This window comes from Acartia tonsa, chromosome 4 (assembly GCF_053477335.1).
Source record: "Acartia tonsa isolate MP-2025a chromosome 4, ASM5347733v1, whole genome shotgun sequence".
Taxonomy (NCBI): domain Eukaryota; kingdom Metazoa; phylum Arthropoda; class Copepoda; order Calanoida; family Acartiidae; genus Acartia; species Acartia tonsa.
The window spans coordinates 38,691,751-38,716,081 of NC_137263.1; the positions used below are offsets into that span (position 1 = coordinate 38,691,751).

Consider the following 24,331-nt stretch of genomic DNA (forward strand, 5'->3'; position numbering starts at 1 on the left):
AGTATTGCCATTGTTATAATACAAAATTTGTTATACATAAATTGCTAATTTTGTAACAATTATAGAATTCTAGAGTAGCTTAGCTAAGGAATCACATGTGTTTATCTTATTCATTATAAACTGTTTACATCAAACTTTGAATTAACAAATAATAATAAGGAAAATTATTGTTCCTTATTTTTTGTCAAAATAATTCTGCTAAACAATTTCTGAAATAAAAGGAATTTTTTGGCCGTCTTAAATATCTTTAATGAAATCTACTTATTTAACTTTTCTCAGGCGTAAAAAGTTTTGCTTCGCCATAAGACAGGAGGGTTTTCATAATGAAGATTGCTTAATTTGTGAAATAAAATGTAAATTTTGCACATTTTGTTGAATCTCCATTAATGTTAAGAGAGAGGGGTTGTAATGGTTATGTTTCGGAACGTAATGCCTAGCCGTTCTCGAAATCTTATCTCGAAGCCTTCCGAATGACCAACATAGTGAAGTTTACGAATGTGTATTTATTACCATGAAAACAGTAAGTCTAAAACAAAAATATAAGAATTAATTACATAAAATTAATTGTTATTATTTTTTTAGCATCGAGGTTGCGTGATTTTAATTTAATAAAAAATATAAATTTTCTAAAAAACTTAAAATTGGCACGAATCATATTAAATCGCATCAGAAATTGATAATTTTAGAATAAAATAATCAACATTATAAAAGTAAATATTCGTATATCAAAACTTAGCAGTTAAATGGTCTATTTGTTGAAAAATTAATGATTTAAATTTCTTCATAAAATTGTACCATTCTATGCTTATTTTCAAGAATTAAAAGATAAATTCTTACCACATATGATGTCAAACTAAGCAGGAAGGCTTATTTGAGATCTTCCACATATCAGAGCGCATGTATATTCAAGCAATACATTATTTTCATTCACGTAGCTCCTCACATGGGAAATATCAAAGGAAAAGTGCGCGTCTCTTTTGTTTGTTTACAAGCCACGCGCGGAGATAGTTAGGAATGCCACGTAACACACTCATTCTCTGGGGAATTCTGGTGTAAGGAAAAAAGGGATTAATGGGTTCGAACTTGCCGGGGAATACAAGAAATACATACCGACACAGGTTACTCTATTAGCGCTTTCATGGATATTACTGCACAATTTCGTAATACCTAGCAAAGGAATTTGATCATTTGCTTAAATTTCAGAATAAAAAAAATGTGCAGTGTGTTGGAATATTTAAGCCTAGACGACAGCTCCCAGGAGAAATGGACATTCTATTATTTTCTGTTGTCCTGGGGTGCGGAGCTGGGCAATGGTATGATCCAGACTATAACAGGACCCATGCAACCATACCTGGCTTACAACCTGGACACAAATACCTCCACAATTAACCTGGTTTGGACCTTGGGATTTATTGGGTTCTTGATAGGAAGTGTTCTCACTTCTTCTATATTTACAAAGCATTTATATACAGGTAAGAATTTTAAAAATATTAGTAGGATGTCTGTCTGTTCTCATTTTAGGATAACCTAAATGTCTAAATTGATTAAAAAATGGTTTTTGTCTGAACAATATGATTCTCCTAGCTAGGACCCGATTCATATTCGCTAGTTTAAAACTGATTCTGAGCCATATAGAAACTTGTTATAACTAATTTTCTCCAAAACAATAAAAGATTATAATAGTAATTACTTATTTGTTGTACCGCCGGGCCTTACGGCCCACGGGGCCAACAAAACTATAGTTAGTTCTTAAACTTTCTTTGCGATAGTAAGAATTACAATGCATGGAAAAAATATGAATTTATAGATTTTAAAATTAATTTTTGAGACAAAAAAGTTGTTGTTACATATTTTTAAAACTATTTTCAATATTATTATATGTAAATACATACATGTAGCTTTGGAAATTGCAACGTACATGAGTATGCACATGATAGCACAAATAAATAGTTTTCAAGTTATTTAGGAATGGAAAAATCCTCTAAAATATTTAAATAATTCGCATCTGACTAAAAAAATGTTTTAGGTCTTTTCTAAAATAATATTAGGCTAGACTGTAAGTTCCTGAATTTCTTCATCTAAATTCTACAAATATCTCTGAAATACTTATACAATTAGCAACTCTACGTAAACAAGACATCAAACGGTCATAGCATGTAGGGAAAAAAGTAAAAAAAACTCGATAACAAATATAAATAAGTGTTTTTGAATAACACCAAACAGAGGTACACTAAAAACTGAAAAAGGAAAGAGTGAGGGCAGTTAAGCTTTATAGAACACTCTACGGGAAAAAAAGCTTATTTCATCGTATATAAACAAAACTTAAAGAATATGATATGATTCTTGATGTTGCTATTAAAAAAATTCTTATAAAAATAATAAAATATCTTAACTAATTAATTTTTAGGTAAAAGGAAACTAATTTTGATGTTTTTTATCCTGCTGATGACTGGATTGTCTACTCTTGCCATTCCTTTTGCAGACAACCTACCCTTTCTACTATTTGTTAGATTTTTACAGGTACAATTTTAGAAGATCTTTTGATGAATAGGCATAATCTAAATAAATTACAAATCATCAATACAATAAAATTTGGGCAATACACACAGAATGAAGAAATGGCATAAAAACATACAAAAAATTTATAAAGTACTAGTACTATATCAAACTCGGAATTTTCTTTTCTTTTATATACCTCTTCGCCATTTCAAAGGTCGTCGTGATTAGTATATTTACGAAAATTTACTTACTGTTTTATTTATAATATTTGAACAATAGTTTTCTTCATTTTTGGTTTTTAAAGAAGAAGTAAAAAAAGTGAATTGGTTAGAATTCTATTAAAAATAAGGCCATCCCATAATTAAACGTACGATTAAGGGACAGACAAACATATATCTTATAGAACAGGCTCATTACCAAAAATAAATCGTTTAACAACCATTTTTTTTATTAGCCAATACCAACCGACAAAAAAATATATTTTTTTTTAGTTTCTTGGTTATGGAATATTTTTAACTGGAGACAGTATAATGATTGTGTTTACCCTTGGACCTGAGAAAAGTCGACCTTTCATTAATGCTCTTCACTTCTTTATCAGGTAACAGCTTCTTATTTCAGTATAAGCTGTGTGTTTTGGCCGCTTAGCTTAACTGCCAAATAAAGTGGGGTAAAGTCCCTTTCGTGACATTGCCTCTTATGTTAAGGGGTGTTTCGTCTTTTTTTCTAGAGCTTTTCTCCTATTTATAGCCCCCAATGGGGGGATGGTGGTGGGCTCGAACCCTGCGCTGCAATTACTTAATCTAAACAAAAGCTACTGTGAAAATACGACGAAACGCCCCTGAAGAGGCGATGTCACGAAAGGGACTATACCCAAAAAAGTGTTAAATACTGGTAAATGTAATTAATGCAACGTCAAGAAAATATACCTTACTAGCGTAAACGCACCTTAAAGCTTCGATTCGTCACCCGAAATTTTAGTTTTAAGAAGAAAAAGTAAAAAAAATGTTTTTTTTTCTAGAGGCAATTTCTCTTGGGAAGGGGTTGGCACTTTTCTCCCAAAATATATGAAACCTAAAAAAAGTTAAACCAAATACATAATTTATCTAAATTAGATACTATAGTTTACTAGTTGCCTCCCCTAAAGGGTAGGGGAGGATGGAGTGTTTCAGAGAAATAGCCTAAAACCACTTGCAGATATTTAAAAAGCTTCTCTGAAAAGTACAACCCATTCGTAACAGCATTTTAATATATCTTTAGCTTTAAACAAAAAGACTTACTCATCTCTATCAAATTTTTATTTTACTGGAGGCTAGGGGCTACTGCCTATTTTATTTGGGGGGAAATCAATTACAGACAATCCGGAGCCACTACATATACATACATATTACAATCTATAATATATACTTTGCACAATAAGCCAATAATGAATAGTATTAGCTTTATTACCAAATTAGGTCAAAAGAATTTCGATATTGCGGATTTTTTATGTATTTTTTCTTTCTCTTTTTTCTGCAAATAAAACACAACTAGATTGATCATTATCAATTGAAAAATTTAGATATTTTTAATTTAATAGTTTATAATATGATTTTATAGTTTACCATTTTGAGTAAACTTAACATAGTTACCGGGATAGTTTTAAGCTATTTTTTTAGATTTAAGTCTTGGGATCGGATTGTACCCTTCTATAGCTCTTTGAATATAGAGCACCCAGATGCTAGGGGCGCAGCAGCAGTATGACTATAATTTGTCATGTCTCTCTAATTATAAATACACAGTTTAACATACCCCTTTGAAATTTCTGAGAAAAAAAAACACATAATCTTTAGGTTTGGTTAGGATGCTGTACGTATTGGTGCAAAAAATGGGGACAAATTTCAAATTGTTTTGGCGTGTGACGTCATACCCCCATCTCTTTTCTAGGGGGTTTCTTTCCTCCTTCCCTTTTCTTTCCCCTCACTTGTGACGTAAATAAACAGCCCCGTCAAATCAATTTAAAAATTGTCCCCATTTTTTGCACCAATACGTACAGCATCTTGGTTAGGATAAATTTATTTATGCCCCGCAGGAATTATTGGTTTGTTTGTATGCAATATCAATATTCCTATCTTTAAAAATTCATAAAATCTATTTACATTTGTCTATAAAACCATTTATTTTTAGTTAAATGCTTAATTTTTTTTTAAATGAATGATTAGGTAATTAGTTAAATTTTACTAAAAGATAAAGCTATTCTATAATTCCTCTATTTTTCATCTAATAGTTTGTTTGATATACATACAAGTGTGTGTGTGTATTTTAGTTTATAATCTAATAAAGTTTGTTCAAGAGAAGAATATAAAACAGGGCCTTCTTTCTTTTAGTTTCATGCACTAATCCTTTGCACCTTTCCTAATACTGAATAAGATACCTGAATAAATTATACTTATTTCATTTTTTTTTTGGAAAAGAAACAAAAATAAATTCAAAGTTTTTATGTCAGCAAAAGATCTTTAAAAACTCTGTTTTCAGAAAAATTCCATCCTATTTAAAGCAAGCCCCTTAAGGGTGGCGTCACAGCCGTTTTTTAGTTGCCTTTTTCTATGAAAGTATATAAATTCATTTATTTTATTTTCCAATACTTTTTAAACATCGTCGATAAATTCCAATAATTTTGAGGTCAAATTCTGTAACATATTGAAATAGGCAGATAAGATTAAGATAGATTTTACAATGAATGGAAATACTAGAGTAACAAGAAATACAAAAATGTTTATGGAGAGTAGTTTTCATTTTTGATTATCATGTATTATTTCGTAATGATAATGAGAATACAGTATATTGCCCCTAGTTTAACCCTTAACGGTCGGGGGGGAAGAAGGGGGGGCGTTAAACGCCGCCTCATCCGGTTTTTCTATCTCCCTTTATGTGTGTGAAAGATAAAGAGCCCAAACTGCTTGACTTTTTAAGTATGGGTATGACACAACTGAGAGTTGAAATTTTTTTAATATCTCCATCCTGGGGGGCACAGAATGCCAGCAAACCTCGCAGGGTCATCCAGGTAAGAGCAAAAAAATTTTTTACTAAAACAAAGCATTTTATCATACCAAAATACTAAAAAATCCTCTAGTAGTACATCCTAATATAAAATACAGGTGTTCAAGTCACTTTCAGGTTCCAGGTATGATCCTGCAGGTCCTAATCCTCCAGTTCTCCAGAAATCTTTAAAAGGCTCCTGTGGCCGCAATTTTTGACTTAGAGACTTCAAATTTTAAACTTAAGCTTTTCTTACATGTCTACATAACGTATTAAAATGAAATCATGAAGATCCGCAGCCGTTTTTCTGCCTACCTCCGACTGCGGCAACTAAAAATTTATATTTTGATATTTCTAATGTAAAATTAAAATAAAGATAAACATTTTCTGGAAAAAAATTTTCTTCTAGCTTCAAAAATAAGAAAATTACAGCCTTTTGAAATTTCTAAGTAAAAAAAGACCTAAAAACAAAGGTTGTTAAATAAAAGGGTGAAGAAAGCGAAAATTGACTTATAAAAGGTCGGAAATTCATTAACAAACAGGGGACTTGCACAAAAAAAATTCAGCCCTCTAGCTCTAATAGGAACTGAGATAATAAGGGGGGGGGGGCGTTGAACGCTCCCCCCCCCCCACCCCGACCAATTAAGGTGCGGCAAGGGGCCCGACTGTAAAGGGTTAAGTTAAATATTTAATTTTAGTCACCTTGATATAATCATAGCATTTGATAACAGAATGCTTAACCTTTTCACAAACGATTCCACAATTTTGTTGGTCTTTGCTTTACATAAGGTTATGATCTTTAGTGTTTAAAACGTATAGAATTTAGAAACTTTGACAAAAACAATTTGCAGCTGAAGACGAGCCGTACTAAAAAAAACATTAAATTAACTAGTTCAAAAATTAAAGATCAAAAGTTGATAAAAGTAAACAATAAATTTTGCTAAACTAACCCTGTCCTTACATATTAAACAAGGATGCAACATCCATAAAAGCGAATCATTGAAACGGTAGAACAAACGGGCATTAACACTTGTATAGTGTCTGAACTAAATAATCAGAATATAAAAGTAAAAGCGTCGAAGCAAAATTGTAAGAAATTTGTTGAAAAACTGCTTGATACAGGATAATGTTTATGGACATACTTACATTTTAGGACTTGATTATAGAGTTGCTTCGCTTATAATATTGTACTTTGTTGTCCCAGGAATCTATCTACCAAAAATCAGATCATACGGATAATAAGATCACATAAAAATTTATTGTTAAAAAAGTAGAAAAATCAACATGTTTAAAATAGACGTACGGACATTCTAGTAATGATTATAGAGTTGCTACGCTTTCTAAATCGTACCTAACTACTGCAGGAATCACCATGCAAAGTTTGAACTCGATAGGACAATTCTAAAATGCCTAAATTAATGAAAAAAAAGCTTTCTGTCTCGGACGGACCGACTCTAATTATAGAAAAGCTTCGCTTTTAAAAATCACTCAATACAAAATGATTAACCAATGAATTTTTTTCAGTATTGGATTCTTGTTGGGTACTTTCATAGTTCAGCCTTTCATTCCAGAAGTCAGAGATAAAGTTTGCAGGTAATTAAATAAAATTTTTCTTTAACAAGTTAGGTAGAACCAATCCTTAAATAAAAGTATAAGGATGTGTGAGAAGATTACCTCTACCTGCCTGGAAAAAAAACTCATAGTTCTCAAGATTTTTTTTAAAATTTTATTTTAAACCGCTCCCCTCAAATACTATTGGAGGCAGACAGGGCGGGGTGTAAATAAAAGTCATGTAAAGTTTCCTTAGTATGTAGTTTTAGAGGTCTTAAGTAACTTTAGAATAATATAACTGATGCAGTCTCAACTCTTTTTATTTATGACAATTAATAATACATTGTTACCAACCTATTTACTGCACTTTTTTATAACTCTTTTAATAAATTATATAACAAATTTTAATTTCGTTTAGCTCTTACACAATTCGTCTACATTATTTCAATTTTAAATAAATAAACTAAATTGGCTGCTAGCGACCGAAAGGCATGCCATATATGATAAATCCATATATCGTTTCAACCGGCATAATAAGTCATAAAAATAAATCAAGATCCAAACATGCCAAACAAGCACCTGGCTAAAGAAAATGCGCCTAACGCTTTTTTAGTGTATACAGTGTTATATGTACATTTATATAAAAGTTCTTATTTTGTTAGAAATATTCGATTCTAACAACATTTTACCGTTAGCTGTACCATTATCATATGTATAAAATCTTCGCTTTTAGCAGGGCTTTTAGATATTGTTTGTTTGGTTTAAATACTTTAGTTTGCAATACGCTATTCATGGATTTAATTTTTCTTGTTTTTAAAACGTTTGATATTTTTATATAAAACCAAGGTTGACTAACTATATACTTAGCAAAGCATAATATAAAATAAAAATAAAAAAAAATGGGGCTCTCGGTTATAGTGCTAAACTATAAAAAAGAGCTAAGCTAACACAATTTTCTACGGATGTATTGACAATGTGAGTTATAGTGTAGTTGCGCTGCTGAAAAGAAACAATAGATCATTTACTTGTAATATGACACCAAAATTTGTAAGCTTTCATAACATTCTTTCATAATTTTCTTAAAGGTTAAGTCAGGTGATAATAATGTCTTTTTTCAACTATATAAATGGGTTAGAACGCAGTGAAAATTTATACAATTATCGGATTTAGTATCAATCAAGTTGTATAAAATGTTTTTAAAATTGGATTATTTTTTATACATGAAGAAAGTATATAGAATAAAAAATTAAGGGATTAGGCAATGGCTGATAAATTAATGTACATTACATCCTCAATGATGATATACAAAATTCCCCATTCTGTAGATTACAATAAGTTGATGAAACTTTTGGACACTCAACTTAATAAACCCCAATGTTGTGGAGCCAACGAATAAAAAAACGTTATTATAAAACTTTGGGGACTAGTGTAATAAACAGCCTAATATCCAGTCTTCTCTGGTTTTTCGACTTTTTTTGTGTACGAAATTATTTACACAGTCTAAACTCTTAGGATATACATTTCAACTATTCGTAGTCCAACATATATTTTTCCCCTATAATATTAATTATATCACAGTTTACAATTCTTTTCTTAATTAATATTAATTTTTTAAAAACTTCTCTTGTTATATAAATGAGTGGAAATGTACATTGTTTTCGGCAAATAAAAAAAAATAACCACAAAAATACTTTCTCGTATTCATTCGAATACGGTGGATAGGAACCGGTTCTCATTCATACGAAAAAACTATGTCTAGCATCGTATAATATCCAGCTTTCTACGAATATAAAAATGTACAATCATAAGATTAAAACTAGTTTTTTTAGCACCTCGGGGCTAAAAAAACTAGTTTTAATCTTATAATTGTACATTCTATATCCGCGAAAAGCCGTTTATAATACGATGCGAGAAATAACTATTCACACATATATTTAATGAACTACAAATAAGGTATGTTACTTTTTTATTTTTATGCCTAACTCCTGCGGAGGCCATTCCTTATTATACACGGGGTTATACCTTATTAAGTACCCTATATTCCTCAACATAACTCACCTAAAGTATTAAACAAATAAACGAAAAACTACCTCACCGCCTTACTTAAAATTTATTTTGAAAAAAGGGTGTTTAAAAAAAATTGCTTTGAATTTCCAGTATTCTTTCTTTTCTTCAGATCCAACACTGGAACCCTTGCCAACCAGACATTAGAAGCACAGACTCCAATTCTACCTGAAGATTTTACCAACAGCTCAGATTCTGTTGATGCAATTAAACTATCTGATGTGGTGGCAGAGGACCCAAACCTGAATGTAATTGATACAGTGATGGGGCTCCAGTCCATTGCCTGGCCTTTTATTATTTCTGCAGGTTGGATAATTATACTAATACGCACAATATACTGGGCAGTAGGAAAACTTTGAACTGTTAAATATACAGATCCTAAAAGTTTTAAATGAAAATGATCTCACATTCGTTGGCTTAGAACCTTTTAGGACAGTTTTAGTCTCGACCCATATTGAAACATTATTAAAAATTATATTAATGCTTTTATTGCTGCTATGCCAGCTGTGTGATGTTATAACTATAAGAGAATATATTGTAATGTTTTACCATGTACCTTTAGAACCTCCAGACAAATGTCGCACATACACTTCATATAAACATTTTTAATTTTAGCCTGGTGTATGCTGGTCAGCTTCGGGTTTCTCTTCTTAGCTTTCTCAGGTAAAATAAAAAAAAATAAGTTTCTTATAGGCATTAAAATATTATATTTCTGTATACTAAAGTAACATGGTGTATCTTTGTTTGTCTGTAGAACATGTCCTCTAAGATAAACCGAACGGCTTTAACGATCGTAGCACAATTTGGGTATAGTCCTTTCCATGACATCGCTCCATATGGGGCGATGATTTTAATTGATCGCCTCTTATGACAAGGGGCGATGTATTGGCTCCTTGAAAGGAGCGATTTAATAGCCCCTTATAACAAGAGGCGATGTTATGACTCCTTGAAAGGAGCGATTTGATAGCCCCTTGCCCTAAGAGGCGATTAAATGATCCTTTATCGCTCCATAATCGCTCCTTCTAAAGAGGTAATGATATGTCCTCTTATCCCAAGGGGCTATTTAATAAAATATCGCCTCTTCATGGCCCCTTCACGATTTTATATATATATCTGAGTTCCTTGATGGCCCCTACATCGCTCCTTCATCTCTCCTTCTTGAAATTTATATTACATTGTACTTACTTTGATGGCCCCTACATCGCTCCTCCATCGCCCCTTCATCGCTCCTACATCGCTCCTTCATCTCTCCATCTTGAAATTTATACTACATTGTACTTTGATGGCCCCTACATCGCTCCTCCATCGCCCCTTCATCGCTCCTACATCGCTCCTTCATCTCTCCTTCTTGAAATTTTTATTACATGGTACTTTGATGGCCCCTACATCGCTCCTCCATCGCTCCTCCATCGCTCCTCCATCGCCCCTTCATCGCTCCTACATCGCTCCTTCATCTCTCCTTCTTGAAATTTACATTACATTGTACTTTGATGGCCCCTACATCGCTCCTCCATCGCCCCTTCATCGCTCCTCCATCGCCCCTACATCGCTCCTTCATCTCTCCTTCTTGAAATTTACATTACATTGTACTTTGATGGCCCCTACATCGCTCCTCCATCGCCCCTTCATCGCTCCTCCATCGCCCCTACATCGCTCCTCCATCGCCCCGTACATCGCTCCTTCATCGCCCCTTCATCGCTCCTACATCGCTCCTTCATCTCTCCTTCTTGAAATTTATATTACATTGTACTTTGATGGCCCCTACATCGCTCCTCCATCGCCCCTTCATCGCTCCTACATCGCCCCTACATCGCTCCTTCATCTCTCCTTCTTGAAATTTATATTACATTGTACTTTGATGACCCCTACATCGCTCCTCCATCGCCCCTACATCGCTCCTACATCGCTCCTACATCGCCCCTACATCGCTCCTTCATCTCTCCTTCTTGAAATTTATATTACATTGTACTTACTTTGATGGCCCCTACATCGCTCCTCCATCGCCCCTTCATCGCTCCTACATCGCCCCTACATCGCTCCTCCATCGCCCCTTCATCGCTCCTACATCGCCCCTACATCGCTCCTCCATCGCCCCTTCATCGCTCCTACATCGCCCCTACATCGCTCCTTCATCTCTCCTTCTTGAAATTTATATTACATTGTACTTTGATGACCCCTACATCGCTCCTCCATCGCCCCTACATCGCTCCTACATCGCCCCTACATCGCTCCTTCATCTCTCCTTCTTGAAATTTATATTACATTGTACCTTAATTTATATAACATACCCCCTACATAGCCTCTCCATCGCCCCTTAATAGCCCCTTACCTTAATTTATATAACAAAGCTCCTACATAGCCTTTCCATCGCCCCTAATAGCCCCTTACCTTTATTTATATAACAAAGCTCCTACATAGCGTCTCCATCGCCCCTTAATAGTCCCTTACCTTAATTTATATAACATAGCCCCTACATAGCCTCTCCATCGCCCCTTAAAAGCCCATTACCTTAATTTATATAACATAGCCCCTACATAGCCTCTCCATCGCCCCTTACCTTAATTTATATAACATAGCCCCTACATAGCCTCTCCATCGCCCCTTAATAGCTCCTTACCTTAATTTATATAACATAGCCCCTACATAGCCTCTCCATCGCCTCTTAATAGCCCCTTACCTTAATTTATATAACATAGCCTCTACATAGCCTCTCCATCGCCCCTTAATAGCCCCTTACCTTAATTTATATAACATAGCCCTACATAGCCTCTCCATCGCCCCTTAATAGCCCCATACCTTAATTTATATAGCATAGCCCCTACATAGCCTCTCCATCGCCCCTTAATAGCCTCTTACCTTAATTTATATAATCCTTACCTTAATATATATAACATAGGAGAGGCTATGTAGGGCCTCTCCATCGCCCCTAAATAGCCCCTTACCCTAATTTATATAACATAGCCCCTACATAGCCTCTCCATCGCCCCTTAATAGCCTCTTACCTTAATTTATATAACATAGGCCCTACAAAGCATCTCCATCGCCCCTTAATAGCCCCTTACCTTTATTTATATAACAAAGCTCCTACATAGCCTCTCCATCGCTCCTTAATAGTCCCTTACCTTAATTTATATAACATAGCCCCTACATAGCCTCTCCATCGCCCCTTAAAAGCCCATTACCTTAATTTATATAACATAGCCCCTACATAGCCTCTCCATCGCCCCTTACCTTAATTTATATAACATAGCCCCTACATAGCCTCTCCATCGCCCCTTAATAGCTCCTTACCTTAATTTATATAACATAGCCCCTACATAGCCTCTCCATCGCCCCTTAATAGCCCCTTACCTTAATTTATATAACATAGCCTCTACATAGCCTCTCCATCGCCCCTTAATAGCCCCTTACCTTAATTTATATAACATAGCCCTACATAGCCTCTCCATCGCCCCTTAATAGCCCCATACCTTAATTTATATAGCATAGCCCCTACATAGCCTCTCCATCGCCCCTTAATAGCCTCTTATATAATCCTTACCTTAATATATATAACATAGGAGAGGCTATGTAGGGCCTCTCCATCGCCCCTAAATAGCCCCTTACCCTAATTTATATAACATAGCCCCTACATAGCCTCTCCATCGCCCCTTAATAGCCTCTTACCTTAATTTATATAACATAGGCCCTACAAAGCATCTCCATCGCCCCTTAATAGCCCCTTACCTTAATTATATAACATAGCCCCTACATAGCCTCTCCATCGCCCCTTAATAGCCTCTTACCTTAATTTATATAACATAGCCCCTTCATAGCCTCTTCATCGCCCCTTACCTTAATTTATATAACATAGGCCCTTTATGGCTCCTGTACAGCCTCTGTAATTGTATTGCCCCTTCATTATAGAAGGTAGGACATTAAGGTAAGGAAGGAATGTGACCCTCTACAGTTTTAAATTTAAGTTTTAAAAGGATGACAAGGATGACAACATTTATAAAAGCAAAGCTCTGAAACGGTAAAAAAAATTTTAATGAACATTAATAATGTAGAGTGTCAGAACTGAATAGTCAGAACATAAATTTAAAATTCGAAACAAAATTGTAAGTAAATTTATTGAGAAATTGCTTACATGCAGGAAAATGCTTAAGGACGTACTCACATTTTTTGGACTTGATTATAGATATGATTCGCTTATAACATTCTATTTTGTTGTCCTAGGAATCAGTATCCCAGAAATCAGATTAATCGGATAATTTTGATACATAAAAATTTGTTGTAAGTTAATAATTAGTATGCTTAAAATGGACGTACGGATATTCTGATAATGATTATAGACTTTCTAAATCGTACCTTTCTACTACAGGAATCACATGCCTAAATTAACGAAAATAGCTAACCGTTACGGACGTACGGACTGATCCTTAATATAGAAAAGCTTTGCTTTTAAAAAGTTAAAAAGATTTTTTGAGGGGATGGGGTAATATTTTTCTTGGGGTGAATTTTCTGGGAGGGTGGAGATACCCTCCCTCGAAATAATTATAAACCCTCTATGAACTTAAAAGAAGCTTCACTGTAAAGGAGAACCATATGGGTTCAGCGGTTAGCTTTTCTACAGACAAAAAAAGATTACTACTTTTTATAATAGGTTATGAAAAAGGAAAAAAAAGCAAGATAACAAGGATAACAACATTCACAAAAGCAAAGCTCTAAAATCAGGAGGTCAAACATAAATTTTGTTAAAATTAGCGTAAATCTATAATACAAAGTAGAATGATGTCAGTCCATCCGTCTGTCTGTCTGTCCGTCTGTCAGTCCCTTAAGATCTCGGTAACCACTGAACCGATTATATTCTACTATTCAGGGAATATACCTACTGGTCCTGTGGTGGTTTTAGGCTATTTTCTTGGGGGGTGGGATACCCCCAACCCCCCCAAAACAAAAAAATCCCCCCCCATTTTTTTTTGCTGAAGATTTTCTTGGTCCTATTACGAATTTCGCCAAAAAAAAATTTTATCACCTCTTGGGGCAAAGCCCCTAGAGGCTAGGGGCGAATCTGCTAGTATAGAATATAGTAAAAGGGCATAATTTTATTTTTAGTATTTGATTATAATACTAAACCTTGTAAACCTTGTTGTCCTAAGAAACATTACTCCAAAACCCAGATGAATGGGACAATGATATTATACAAAAAAATGGACGTACATACTTTCTAGTAATGAATATAGTATTGTACCCAACTGTTATAGAAATCATTCTGCAAAGTTTGAAATCGATAGGATATTTATAACATGTCTAAATTAAAGAAAATGTCGTCTAACCGTTTGGACGTACGGACAAACCAATCCTTACTATAGAAAAGTTTCGCATTTAAAAAGGAAAATAATAATGAAAATATAATGAATTAATGAAATAAATATAAATAATATAATAACATAATGAAATAATGAAATAAAGAAAAAAAAATAAACTAAGAGAATGAAATTTTTTAGTTAAATAGAATATTGAATAAGGATCATATAATGGACAAACAGACAAAGTAAGTTATAGAGCAGACTTTAAGAGAATATGCTATTACTCAAAGATTATCACGAAACCTAAGTCTTTTGAAGCATATTTTATAGACTGGATATACATATGTCATGGGAATATTCACTAAAAATCTCAACAGTCTATCTTTAACAATAGCAGAGAAAACCACATGCTTAACTTAATGAGAAGAGCAATGACGAAAGGACTAACCCTAATTGTAGAAAAGTTTCTCTTTTAACAAAAAAAGTATTTTTTTTGGTCTGAAGCTTAAAAATTTCATAAACTGACTAAATTCTCCATTTAAGGGAAGCTTCGCATAAGTCATGGGATGGTTTTTTGCTTTTTCATTTTCAGATTTAAGCCCCTAATTGGTTTAGGCTATTTTTCTGCCTCCTTACATTAAAAAGAGCGCAGCTGCAAGTGAATAAGAAAAGAGAAATATAAAAGGAGAATACATATTATCCTATTATATAAAGTAGTAAAACATAAACAAACGTTGGAGTGGACAAACCTAGGAATGGGACAATCGTCGGAGTGGACATTGCTTATGTAAAACGCAGGAGTGTCTTTTATTTTATTTATAAGATAAAAATCTTTCAAAACAAAAAAAAAATCTTGAATATCTTTTCTCACAGACTGAAATTTAAAAATCAGTCTGACAGTTTTCCAAAGTAGGTAAGTTCTATCGAAAGGCAAAGGTTTGAAACAGATAGAACATTTCATTAAACTAAAACATATTTTTTTCTCACATTGTTTACAACTGTCAAATATGTTTTTTTATATGCCTAACCCCTGCAGGGGGCTTATTTGTATATTTATATCTTAACCTAACCTAACCTGTGTAGAAATAACTAAACAAATGTTGTTGAAACCTAATTTTTAAGATATTATAGACACTTCTGCGTTTTACTTATATAATGTCCACTCCGACATTTGTCCGAAATATCCTGCGTTTGTCCACGTTAGTAATGCTTTCTGTTCTGAAACTTAAGATCTCAATAACTACTAAACAGATTGGGCTTTCTATTTCAGGTAAGCTTAATATTTGTCTTGTAATGGCTTTAGGCTATTTTATTTTAAGTCGAGGGATGGTTTTAGGCTATTCTATTTTAAGTCCTGGGAAGGTTTTAGGCTTTTATTCATTCCCCTTTGAATACAGAGCCAATAGATGCTGGGGGCGTAGCCGCTAGTCGATATACAAAGTTTTTTTTTGTCTGTAGCAAAGGATCTCGTTTGCTGCTAAACCGATATGATGTATGTCTGTCTGTCTATACCGTAGGATATTGCTAACCGCTGAGTCCTGAGATGATTTTAAGATGCAACACTACAACCAAAATATGACAAAAGTTCCCAAAGTTTTGAGCCAACGAATAAGAAAACTTCATTATAAAACTTTGGAGACTATTGTAAAAATTGCCTAATGTTTCCTTTCTCCCTGAGATTATACAGACTATCCTTAAACTAATATTTACATTAAAGTAACAGGATGTTTATCAGTATCAACTGAACCGATATGCTTCTCCTTTACATTGAAGCTTATTTTACTCGCAGGAAAAGTTTTCATTTTGGGGAGGGGACCAACACTTTCAGCCCCCGGAAGGTATCACTTCCCTTAAATTCTTAACCTTCCCCCTCCCCCCCCCCTCTCCACCACATCTATTCATTAAAGTACTCCTAGGGTCATCTATGGGATTAGCCGTTAGTGCTTACAAATAATTCAAGTGCAATGATATATTTACCAAATTAATACGATAATTTTGTATACATTTTTTATGAAAAAAAATTATTTTGCCAAAGGCAGCCAAAAAATAAGCAGCAAATATTTCAAAAATGCTCTGATAATCAGAGATCTACAGGGATAAGACGATTGTCGATAAAATGATATATATACATATATACAGTGTGTTTTTTTATGAGAACTTTTTTGAAAGCAATTTTACCTTACTTATAGTTATCCGAATTTAATGATTAATGGCTTATTCTCTTCTTTTTTTATAACCTTTAATAGAAAAGCAAAAAATATTTCAGTTTTTATTCAAAAAGTACAGTAAATTAAAAAATTTAAAACTTAGGTGTCAACATCTAAAAATGGTTTTAGTGCATTTTTCTTATAATCTACCTTTGTAAGAATGGCTGCAAAACGCTTCAAAGTTGAGATATAGAGCTAAAAATTTATATAGATACTATTTGTGACATGTACTAGAACATTTTGAAATTTGAAGGCCATATCTCAACCAGGGAGGGAATACTGGCCCCCCAATGTACTCCCTCCATTCTTGGAAAGGGTAGAAGATTTGAGCATAAGAAAAATGCGCTAAAACCATTTCTCGTATTCATTTGAATCCGGTGGATAGGAACCGGTTCTCATCCATACGAAAAAACTATGTCTAGCATTGTATTATATCCAGCTTTCTACGAATATAGATATGTACAATCATAAGATTAAACCCAGTTTTTTTAGCCGGTGCCTTCGGCACCTCGGGGCTAAAAAAACTAGTTTTAATCTCATAATTGTACTTTCTATATCCGCGGAAAGCCGTTTATAATACGATGCGAGAAATAACTATATTAGATGTTGACACCCATGTTTTGAAATTTTGAATTTACTGTACTTTTTAAATAAAAACTGAAATATTTTTTTGCTTTTCTGTTAATGGTTATAAAAAACGAAGAGAATAAGCCATTAATCATTAAATTCTGATAACTATAAGTAGGGTAAAATTGCTTTCAAAAATGTTCTCATAAAAAAACACAGTATATATATGTATGTTTATATATTAATTATTCCCATTGATGATTCACAAAATTACCCCTTCTTTAGTTTAGAATTAGTGGTTGAAACATTTAGACACTCAACTTAATGAACTAAACAATCACAAAACAATAAAAAGTCCCCAAGGTTGTTAATCTAACGAATAAGAAAACGGTATTATAAAACTTTGGAGACTAGACAGCACTCTTGGATAAGCCAACTTATAACACTTTGGGAACTATCCCAATCCTCCCTGGCGAAATGACAATGAGATTTTTTGGTAAATTTGTGGCAAACTTTATTCTTAATAAATTAGCACTTGCCAAAATTATACTGGAGAGATATTTCATTGAAGAATAAATCTTTTTTTTTGCCCAAACTTTTCGTCAGCCAATAATAACAGATAAGTTAAACATTGTAAAAATAATATAGTAACTTAACTCGAGTTCTCAACGGCAGAAATTAGGTCCTGAGATGGTTTTAGGCCTGGAAAGGTTTATAACAATTTTATCTGTATTTCTTAAAATAAATTAACAGAATCTTTGTCTGTATGTATGAATGTCTGTCTGTACCGAAGGATCTTGCTAACCGCTGAACCAATATGGTTCTCCTTTACAGTGAAGATTCCTGAGATCGTTCTCCTTAATAGGATAGCTTCTCATAGGTCCTGGGGAGGTTAATAACTATTTTATTTTAATCCTTATAATAAAGTAACAGGATCTTTGTCTGTATGTATGTCTGTCTGTACCTTGCTAACCACTAAACCGACATGGTTCTCCTTTACAGTGAAGCTTCCTATGGGTAATGAGATGGCTTTAGGCCATTTTATTTTTAATCCTTATAAAAAGTAACAGGATCATTGTCTGTATGTATCAAAGAAGATCGCTAACTGCAGAACCGATATGGTTCTCCTTTATAGGGTAGCTTCCAATAGATCCTGGGAAGGTGTATAACTGTTTTGAAGGAGGATATAAGGGGCTATTAAGGGGCGATGGAGAGGCTATGTAGAGGCTATGTTATATAAATTAAGGTAAGGGGATCTTAAGTGGCGATGGAGGGCTATTAAGGGGCGATGGAGAGGCTATGTAGCGGCTATGTTATATAAATTGGCTATTAAGGGGCGATGGAGAGGCTATATAGGGGCTATGTTATATAAATTAAGGTAAAGGACTATTAAGGGGCGATGGAGAGGCTATGTAGGGGCTATTTTATATAAATTAAGGTAAGGGGCTATTAAGGGGCGATGGAGAGGCTATTTAGGGGCTATGTTATATAAATTAAGGTAAGAGGCTATTATGGGGTGATGGAGAGGCTATGTAGGAGCTTTGTTATATAGATTAAGGTAAGGGGCTATTAAGGGGCGATGGAGAGGCTTTGTAGGGGCTATGTTATATAGATTAGGGTAAGGGGCTATTAAGGGGCGATGGAGAGGCTATATAGGGGCTATGTTATATAAATTAAGGTAAGAGGCTATTAAGGGGCGATTGAGAGGCTATGTAGGGGCTATGTTATATAAATTAAGGTAAGGGGCTATTAAGGGGCGATGGAGAGGCTATATAGGAGCTTGTTATATAAATTTAGGTAAGGGGCTATTAAGGGGCGATGGAGAGGCTATGTAGGGGCAATGTTATATAATTAAATTAAGTGGCTATTAAGGGGCGATAGAGAGGCCATATAGGAGCTTTGTTATATAAATTAAGGTAAGGGGCTATTAAGGGGCGATGTAGGAGCGATGTAGGGGCCATCAAGTTACAATGTAATATAAATTTGGAGAAGGAGCGATGAAGGGGCGATGTAGGAGCGATGAAGGAGCGATGGAGGAGCGATGTAGGAGCGATGTAGGGGCCATCAAGTTGCAATGTAATATAAATTTGGAGAAGGAGCGATGAAGGGGCGATGTAGGAGCGATGAAGGAGCGATGTAGGAGCGATGTAGGAGCGATGTAGGGGCCATCACAGTACAATTTAATATAAATTTGGAGAAGGAGCGATGAAGGGGCGATGAAGGGGCGATGTAGGAGCGATGAAGGAGCGATGTAGCAGCGATGTAGGGGCCATCACAGTACAATTTGATATAAATTTGGAGAAGGAGCGATGAAGGAGCGATGTAGGAGCGATGGAGGGGCGATGTAGGAGCGATGGAGGGGCGATGTAGGGGCCATCAAAGTACAATGTAATATAAATTTGGAGAAGGAGCGATGAAGGGGCGATGTAGGAGCGATGAAGGAGCGATGTAGGAGCGATATAAGGGCCATCACAGTACAATTTAATATAAATTTGGAGAAGGAGCGATGTAGGAGCGATGGAGGGGCGATGTAGGAGCGATGAAGGAGCAATGTAGCAGCGATGTAGGGGCCATCAAGTTGCAATGTTATATAAATTTGGAGAAGGAGCGATGAAGGGGCGATGTAGGAGCGATGAAGGAGCGATGTAGGTGCCATCACAGTACAATTTAATATAATTTTGGAGAAGGAGCGATGAAGGAGCGATGTAGGAGCGATGTAGGGGCGATGGAGGAGCGATGCAGGGGCGGTGGAGGAGCGATGTAAGGGCCATCAAAGTAAGTACAATGTAATATAAATTTCAAGAAGGAGAGATGAAGGAGCGATGTAGGGGCCATGGAGGAGCGATGTAGGGGCGATGGAGGAGCGATGTAGGGGCCATCAAAGTACAATGTAATATAAATATCAAGAAGGAGAGATGAAGGAGCGATGTAGGGGCGATGTAGGAGCGATGAAGGGGCGATGGAGGAGCGATGTAGGGGCCATCAAAGTACAATGTAATATAAATTTCAAGAAGGAGAGATGAAGGAGCGATGTAGGGGCGATGTAGGAGCGATGAAGGGGCCATGGAGGAGCGATGTAGGGGCCATCAAAGTACAATGTAATATAAATTTCAAGAAGGAGAGATGAAGGAGCGATGTAGGGGCGATGGAGGAGCGATGAAGGGGCGATGGAGGAGCGATGTAGGGGCCATCAAAGTACAATGTAATATAAATTTCAAGAAGGAGAGATGAAGGAGCGATGTAGGGGCGATGTATGAGCGATGTAGGGGCGATGGAGGAGCGATGTAGGGGCCATCAAAGTACAATGTAATATAAAATTCAAGAATTAGAGATGAAGGAGCGATGTAGGGGCGATGTAGGGGCGATGTAGGGGCCATCAAAGTACAATTTAATATAAATTTCAAGAAGGAGAGATGAAGGAGCGATGTAGGGGCGATGAAGGAGCGATGAAGGGGCACTGGAGGTAAAGGACTATGGAGGGGCGATGGAGAGGCTATGAAGGAGCCATCATGGGGCTATAGTATAGCCTCTTATCATAAGAGGCGATATTAACGCCCCTTCAAAGGAGCTATTAAGAGGCCATGAAGGAGCTATAGCATAGCCTCTTATCATAAGAGGCGATATGAACGCTCCTTAAAAGGGGCTATCACATCGCTCCATATGATAAGAGGCTATGCTATAGCTCCTTGAAGGAGCTATAGAAAATCATCGCCCCATATGGAGCGATGTCATGGAAAGGACTATACCCCACAATTTTTAGCAAAGTTTCATTTTTGAGGAGGGGAGGGCCCTTTCTCCTTTATATAGAAAAAAATCTATATACCCTCAGCCAAAATACTTTCAAGGGAGAGGACCACTCCTATAAGGAATAATGTCTTTCCTCCCCCCCCCCCCCCAAAAAAAAAAAAATGCTAAGAGTAAAGTCGCTAGTTTAACAAAAAAAAACTATAATACTGATTTATTATTAGGACTTCAGATGCCTCAATATTATGATGAAAACACAAATACGAAGCATAAACCTGAAAGCAGGTAATTATTTTAAAATTAGATTTGACATTTTCCATTTAATTAAAAAAAACTAATGCTAGTAGTTTATTATAAATCTGAACAAAAACACATTTGGCAAGCGTTCGCCCCCTTTATTTCTCTTTCTTTCGTTGAATTGTATCCCTGAATGTTGTGCTTTGAAACCCATCAGTGCTCGACAGGCATTGCATTGGATGTACTCGTAATTGTTATATGATGATGAGTTTATCTAATGGACATTTTTTGAAGAAATATTATACATTTTTTATATATATTAATATTATATCATATGTATGTTCTAGACAAAAATTGAAGGGAGTCCGACGTAACATGTTCCTGGGTCTGATAATCCTATTCTTTGCCCTCTCTGGAGCTGTTATCAGAGTGTTTCAATCCATGTCAACAACATTCGCCCTCTGTGGACCCTTAGAACTTGATGCGCATAGGTATTAATAATCATATTTAAAATATATCTGTTGATTGTTACTTTTCTAAAATTCATTCTTTGTTGCTCTTTAGATAATTAGTTTTTCAAACTTTAGGGCCACCTTGTACTTTTTGTGTGAGATTAAACATAAAAACTAGCCTTAACTTCAAATAATTTTTTTCGCAACTAAATAGCTACTCAATAGAATCTAAATAAGTTTATAGTCGCTGCACTGATAAAAAGTTCAGACAGAAAAATATTTTTTTTTAGAGCTGCCCTAACAGACTCGTTCTACTCTTGCGGGATGTGCCTGGGCAGATTGGCCAGCATCGCCTTGGCAACCAGGTTCCTACCATCCACTCTTCTCTGTGGCTCTACAGTATTCTGTCTCACAGCTTCAATACTTCTCCTTGCACTGGCACCTCATTTCTATATCAGGTTAGTACAGGAAAAATGGGTGCTTTCCCTCAAAGTGTCTATAGAGCACTGAACCCCTTACCCATATAATTAAAGTAAATTGACAACAAGGAGGGGGAGGGGGGTTTTACAACCCTGCGAGGCCTATACCGGCAGTGCTTTAACCCTGCGGGGAGAGGTGTTATGCCAGAGAAGGATTTTTGAGAAAAATTACCCAAACAAGTAAAACATTCTAGCCCCTAACCTGCCTACGTCTAAAGAAATACAAATATGCATACATTACCTATTAATAAGATACAATACAGTCCATTTTGCAGAGCATTTTTTATTTCAATATTAAAAACATAATCTAGCAAAAGAATCACTAAATAATTTAATCTTTATTGTGATTTTCATGAATAAAAAACAACTGTCTACCTGCGGATTGTTTTTTTCAATAAAAATTTGAACAATGCAAGTTAGTTTAAAAGAATACAAAAATTCCATAAGCTATTGACGTATAATCATTTTCAATATTTATTCCTATTTTCATTATAATTCACCAAAACTACGTTTTAGGAAAGGCGATCATTTTGTTTAAATACTATTTTTTTAAGTACTTCATGAATTAAGATAATGAAATTTTTTTGTTTAGCTTATACCTTGGAGAGGCAGTGATGGGTTTCTTTGTCTCTTGGCAGTTTGGAACAGGTTTCTCTTGGACATCATATCATATGAACATCACTGGTTTTCTTTCCTCCATATTTTTTATTGGTAATTTTTTTATTTTAATCATTTCATATTTTTTCATGACCACTTCACGGGGGCTCAATCATATGTAGTTTAAAGTTAAAAGTGTTTTTATTTTGTCTGAAGCAAATGCAAATTACAGGCCTAAATTGGCTTCATTTATGTATGGGGTTTTATAAAATTAAAATCAGATAGAATGACTCAAGACTTTTTAAAAACCTAAACATTTATAATTGTTTTGTAAAACTGTTTTTATTTATTAAGGCCTGGGCATTGGAAGTTTATCATCTCCACCTTTGGCTGGTTATCTCTTCACTATAAATCCAATGTCTGTTCTTTACCTGGTGACAGCTATGGTATTTGTACAGGTATACATTACAACTCCACCACTCCTGCTTATCTCTTCACTATAAATCCAATGTCTGTTCTTTACCTGGTGACAGCTATGGTATTTGTACAGGTATATATTGCAACTCCACCCCTGCTGGTTATCTCCTCACTATAAATCCAATGTCCAATATTACAACTCCACCCCTCCTGCTTATATCTTCTCCATAAATCCAATGTCTATGGTATTTGTACAGGTAAATGTTACAACTCCACCCCTCCTGCTTAAACCTTCTCCATAAATCCAATGTCTGGTGACAGCTATGGTATTTGTACAGGTATACATTACAACTCCACCCTGGTTATCTCTTTACTATAAATCCAATGTCTGTTCTTTACCTGGTGACAGCAATGGTATTTTACAGGTATACATTACAACTCCACCCCTCCTGCTTATCTCTTCACTATAAATCCAATGTCTGTTCTTTACCTGGTGACAGCTATGGTATTTGTACAGGTAAATATTACAACTCCACCCCTCCTGCTTATTTCTTTACTATAAATCAAATTCTGTTCTTTACCTGGTGACCGCTATGGTATTTGCACAGGTAAACATTACAACTCCACCCCTCCTGCTTATATCTTCTCTATAAATCCAATGTCTGATCTTTACCTGGTGACAGCTATGGTATGTGTACAGGTATACTTATATTTCCACCCCTGCTCTATCTATAAATCCAATTCTTTACCTAGATACCAGCATTGTATGGTATCTATAACATAGTAATTTAGTCTGTCATTGTTAAGCTCCCAATCCTTAAACATGATAGTTGTTGGTTATTTTTTTTTTTTTCTTCAGGCAATCACAGTTTTATCACTAAGAATAATATCAAGACAAGATAAAAAGCCAGAACATACGTGTCAAGAAATTGAAAAATTATAATTTTTTATAAACATTTTTTGAAGGAAAAAATATTCAGAGAAGTTTAAAATTATAAAGCTCGTTACAATTTAACAAAAACTTTCTTGTCCAGATTCTTGTAACTTTATTTCTAGCTTCTTTGACTATTTTTTCCGCTCTTTATTCCATATAATGTATTTATTTATGATATGAAAAAATGGGCTCTAAGATATATTTTTATATCAATAAATTTAATATTGTATTATGTGTGTTTTGTAAATAATTATTGTGAAATACATGTGTAAATTAT

At 34.9% G+C, this 24,331-nt stretch overlaps 1 protein-coding gene across 1 annotated transcript; it reads left to right on the forward strand.

Moving 5' to 3' along the window:
* Positions 1-1,207: 1,207 nt before the first annotated feature.
* On the forward strand, positions 1,208-24,331 carry LOC145317095 (solute carrier family 60 member 1-like). The gene is made up of 12 exons (XM_080157999.1): positions 1,208-1,472; positions 2,408-2,520; positions 2,991-3,097; positions 7,039-7,107; positions 9,242-9,435; positions 9,745-9,792; positions 21,163-21,223; positions 21,523-21,666; positions 21,918-22,085; positions 22,699-22,817; positions 23,058-23,161; positions 23,980-24,331. The coding sequence occupies exons 1-12, from the start codon at positions 1,214-1,216 to the stop codon at positions 24,061-24,063; spliced, it is 1,470 nt and encodes a 489-aa protein (XP_080014125.1). The 5' UTR covers positions 1,208-1,213; the 3' UTR covers positions 24,064-24,331.